Below are 5,100 nucleotides of genomic sequence, written 5' to 3' on the forward strand. Positions count from 1 at the left end.
GAATGATTGCAGTTAGTTTGTGGTGCATTCAAACGTTTCCAAAGGATAGACCTACTATGAGTAGAGTAATAGAAATGTTAGAAGGCAACATCAATTCCCATGAAATACCCCCAAAACCTGTTCTTTCTTATCCCTCAATTGGATTGGTGGAAGAATGGACCACTAGTTCATTGCAGTCTGAGTAGATCTTAAAAGTTGTTTTTTTAAAGATCACTCATTATGTTTGAGTTGTAATATCTCTAAAAAACTTTTAAAATTGACTTTTATAATATAGATTAATCAGTTGGAATATTAATTTTATCTACATATGTATCAGAATGTTTAGAAATGAGCATGTGATTTGAAATTTGTATAAATGTGTGTGTATAAACAAAATTAGAATGGCCGGAGTATTTTTGATAGTCGTGTCTTGACAGAGGGTGGATCAGAAATTCAATAAATGTCAGAAATTTGATAAAATAGGACAGCTTAAAAACAGAGGAGGCATAGAACAAGATATAACTAACGAAGGACTACAAATGAATGTCGGAAGAAAATTCTAATTTCTTTAGATTCTAACGTGGGTTAAAACTGTCGTGGCAAACAAAAATCACGCGTCATTAATGTGTTGTTTATACTGTTTGGAGCAGAAAATATTAATATGATATGATTAGAGACAAATTTATAGAGAAATCTAATAACAGAAAAAATATTCGAAATAAAGATTAACCTACGAGGGAAAAGAACAAAAGCAAAAGTAACCAAGAGATTTATTGGATTAAGAGAATTTGTTGGGGGTTAAGAAATTAAATTAATTATGGAGAAACGTGATGAATGTTTTGTAAATTATTTTTAAAAATGATATAAATAATATAGTGTGGTGAAATAAGTAAATGTGGGGGAGGTGCCAGAGTATTCCATATCCTGAAATTAAGTAAACTGTATATTTGGTAAATTTTTCCATATTGTACTTTAAAATGAATTGTTATAAGAGTCCAGTGGAAAAATTAGAAGAGAAGGTTGGAAAGGTCCTAAGTTAAACTTTTTCCACTGATACTTAAGAGTTATAAAATTATTTGATAGATTTAAATGGAAAGGTAAGAAAGATTTCTGAGCTTAATTATCTCGTTTACAAAATGTTAACAATTAATAATTATTCATAAAAAAAAATTGTGAATAATATTGAGATGATCCCAATTTCAAAGTCTGGCATATAACAATACCGTAATGGAATTTGGGTGATTAGATGTTACAACTTAGTATGTTCATTGAAAGATGACAGCAACAGTTACCTAACTGTACTACTTTTTTTTATTACAATTTTCCAACTGAACCACTGCGTTGCTTTCTCCCGTATAAGGGATCAACACTGAAATTAATTTTTTTTTAGATAAAGAAATAAAGTTTGCAAGTAGAGCCGTCAAAATGGGTCATAACCCGCGAGCCAACTCGGCCCGTCACGGGTTCGGGCCGGGTTGGGTTTGAAAAATACAACCCACTTATATGCGGGTCAGATTTCAACCCGACTCATTTAAACCCGGTTCATGCGGGTTGAACCCGTGGTGAGCCGGGTTGGCCCACCAGCCCACCTACCTAATTTTATTTTTTTAATTTATTATTTTATTTATGAAATCCTAAAAAATAAAATATTTTCTTCACTCTCACTGTGTATACCAAAAAAGTAATCTCTGCTCTCACAAATCACTTTCACTGTACTTGCTCTCATTTGACGGTGCTCTAACCCTCACTTCACTGAAATTCTTCAAGGAGCATATAAAACACTCTTCCTTTTTTCTTTTCTTTTCTCCATATTTTTGTTTTCTCACTTCTCTTTTTTTTTTTTTTTCAAAAACCCTATAATGACAAAAATAGGGATTTGCGAATTTGTTTTTTGTTCTGGAGATTTGAAGACATGGAATGATTTTTTCATGTTCTGACATGCTTGTATCATATTTTGTTCATTTTATTTAAATAATTTGAGTATACATTATTTGAACAAGCTCTTTTTGATATCTTTGAATTTGACAATTATGTTACAGATTAAACTATTAATTTTTTGTTGATATTGTTGAGTACTAGTTCTCTTTTTTTTACTAATATTTTTTTTATTGATTGTCGGAATTGTTCTGATATTAGGAAAATCTTTATTAGTGAATTTGGAAACAACAATAACAAGGGTCAAGGATTACAATAAGAACAAAAAATCACTACAAAAAAAGTGTTATTTTACGGAGGTTATTTTGTGGGGGTTATAAAAACCCTCCACAAATTAATATAATTTAAAATAATTAAAAGGAATTGACAGACTCCTGATGATAGCGGGAGTTTTGATATTATTCTGAAGAGGTTTATATTCTTTAACAATTAAAATGATATTTTTATACAAAACCTAGTTTTCTTCTTAGATTCAAAATTCCTTAAATATGTATTCCCTCTCACATTTCCCTCTCCCGAAATTTGGTTTTTTCTCTAAAATTTTCCAAAAGCTCACATTTCTCAGTTTTCCCTAAATAAGGGTTTCGTTTTCTGATGGAGGCGCTGCAATTGTTACCATGGTGGCTCGATTCAAACTGCGAGGTGGTTTCTTCTAGGTTTGTTCGCGATTTGGGAATTTCTCTATAATTAGGGTTCATCATTTCAGTGGTACTTTGCGCGAATTGGGGCTGGCGCTTTGGTTCGATGGTGTTCACGATTTAGGGTGGCTACTATTTTTGGGATTTTCTGTTTGCAGGTTTGGTGGCTTTACGGAAGCTAGGTTCGAGGAAGACGAAGACACGAGGGGTTTCGCAATGTTCACGCATTGAAGTCGCGAGATTGGCGTTCTCTGGGTTTTTTCTTATTTTTTTAGGTTCTCTTCTTCTTTGTAGGTGTGAGGCGATTGATGAAGGAGGAGAAGACGAACCGACGTTTCTCGCGATTCTGGTTTTTGTTGCAGTTGAAGGTGGAGTGATTGCAACGATGTGGTCGATTATGAAGTTCTCGCACTTGGGTTCTAAGTGTGTGTTGATGCTGCAAGGGAGGCACTGCTTGCGCAAGGACAGAGACGAACTCACGGTGGTCATGGTGACGGATGATGGGCTTTTGCGTTTGAAAAGATTACAAAAACTCGAAGTTCTCTAGTTCAATTAATGCTTTCAGAAAAATGGTATAACCAACAAATTCTGGGTTCTAATGATTTGACTTCATAATAATTATTGTCTAATTTCATTGATGTAGCATGCAGCAAATGGTTTCTGCAGAAGATTGGCCATGAAGGGTGTAACTAAACTACAAAATTTTGGATCAGTTTTCAATATTTTAGTACATGTTTTCAGGAATAAGGATATCCCACAAAATTTGATTTACTCATTCCTCTTGTTCATTTTCTTTTCCAGTTTAATATTGGGGTTCTAATAATATGAATCTCCTTATTTCTGTATGGTTACTAAGTGATTCAAATTCTAGTATAATCTACTTTTCCAAATTGAAAAACGCGAGCAACACTTTCTTCAACTCTTCTTTAGGAAAAAGTATATTTTTAATCTGATAATTTTTGTTAAAGTTGGTGTTAGTTCATATACTTTTAAATTGATGAATTAGTCTTTCAAACTTTTAAAAGTATGTGAAGTCAATTTTTTGTCATATTTTTGATAATTGTTTTGTCATATTTTTCTACCTAGAAAAGCTTGTATGATGTAGATTTTAACTCTCTGCATAATTTCTGAAATATTGTTTTGCTTGCGGGTACAACATTGTTGGTCCATTATTCTTAATCTAGCATATTTTGTAGTGCTGGTTACTTTTGTATATGGAGGTTTCATTGAAATTGAATTATGTTTTCTAGTTATGATGTTTCACAATGGTATTCTTTTGTCTTGTTTTTGCTTCTATAGGTTCACTGTGATAAGTAACATACATTTTTATATTTTTGTCTCGTTTTTGCTTTATAGCTTTAGTGTGATAAGTAACATACATTTTTATTCTCATTTCAGGAAGAATGGATTTACTGTGGAACACTATGTTTGGAGTGGGCATACTATTGGAATCAAATTAAAGAAAACTTGAAAACAAGTGGCACTGGAAGAATGAGTTTAAAGGAAGTAGCTGAAGAAATGAAGTTGTGTTAAACTTTTATTTTGAATTTTGTTTAAGTCATCAAGTTTATATGTTTTCAATTAGTCAAGTTGTTTTCGACTATGTTAGATTTTGTAGTAAATCTTGCAATATTAATTAAATATTATGTATTCTTTTTTATATTTAGAGTGTAATTGTAAATTAATGTAATTTATTTTAATTCATTAATAAAATTAATTTTGATTATTTTTTTATACTTTACAATTTAATATATTTTATTTATTTCTTATTGAAAAAAACAAATTTAATTAAATTAAGAAATTATAAATGTAGGTGAGTAATTATAAATAAAGGAGGTTTTAAACCTCCACAAAATAATAGCGATAAATAAAAGAGGGTAACACCCTCCACAAAAAAACCTCTGCAATATACATTTGATACCAGGGGTTATGAAAAACCTCTGCAAATTGTTTGTGGGGATTCTAACTGTGGGGGTTTGAAAAACTTTCGGATTTCGTTTTGCGGAGAGTGAAAACCTCCGCAAATTAGAAAAATAACCTTTGCTAAATAACTGTTTTTTTTAGTGAATGATGAATATAATAAACTTATTTGTATGTTTTTTGTGTTTGTTTTTGAATGACATTTGGATTATATTGTACTTTTTATTATTATTTTGAATTGTCTTTAACATAATTTTTTGGGAGTGAAAATTGTTTAAATTTAAATTACAGAAAGTTTTTATTTTTTTTATTTTAAAAAAAATGTAATTAAATGGGCTAGTGAGTCAACCCGTTTACCCACCAACCCGTGGTGGGTCGGGCTGGGTTCAAGTTTTTCTGGCTCGCTAGTAAATGAGCCGGGTTGGGTTGGCTCACTAAGTGACCAACCCGTGGTGGGCCGGGCCGGTTCGAGCCGGGTTACCCATTTTGACAACTCCATTTGCAAGATATATGTATTGAAATAAGATTACAGCATATGGGAAGGAAATTATAAATTAACACCTTTCTTTTTAATTTTTATTCTGTATGTTTGGCAAATATATATATATATATATATATATATATATAT

General features: G+C 31.5%; 2 protein-coding genes across 3 annotated transcripts in view; both read left to right on the plus strand.

Annotated features, from left to right (window-relative positions):
* LOC106756488 (LEAF RUST 10 DISEASE-RESISTANCE LOCUS RECEPTOR-LIKE PROTEIN KINASE-like 2.4) overlaps positions 1 to 5,100 on the plus strand; it is a 12,722-nt gene that overhangs the window by 5,614 nt on the left and 2,008 nt on the right. The window lies entirely within an intron of this gene.
* LOC106774011 lies at positions 2,402 to 4,174 on the plus strand. 2 transcript variants are annotated; one of them, XR_001376703.2, is made up of 3 exons: positions 2,402 to 2,570; positions 2,711 to 3,124; positions 3,951 to 4,174. XR_001376703.2 is itself a non-coding variant. In XM_022783395.1 (2 exons), exons 1-2 carry the CDS (start codon positions 2,509 to 2,511, stop codon positions 3,097 to 3,099), a joined length of 315 nt encoding a protein of 104 aa, XP_022639116.1. In that variant the 5' UTR covers positions 2,402 to 2,508; the 3' UTR covers positions 3,100 to 3,451. The 2 variants fall into 2 exon arrangements, 1 of the variants encoding a protein (XP_022639116.1); XM_022783395.1 differs by lacking the exon at positions 3,951 to 4,174 and having other exon boundaries at positions 2,847 to 3,451.

The sequence above is a fragment of the Vigna radiata genome, chromosome 1, assembly GCF_000741045.1.
Source record: "Vigna radiata var. radiata cultivar VC1973A chromosome 1, Vradiata_ver6, whole genome shotgun sequence".
Lineage (NCBI taxonomy): Eukaryota > Viridiplantae > Streptophyta > Magnoliopsida > Fabales > Fabaceae > Vigna > Vigna radiata.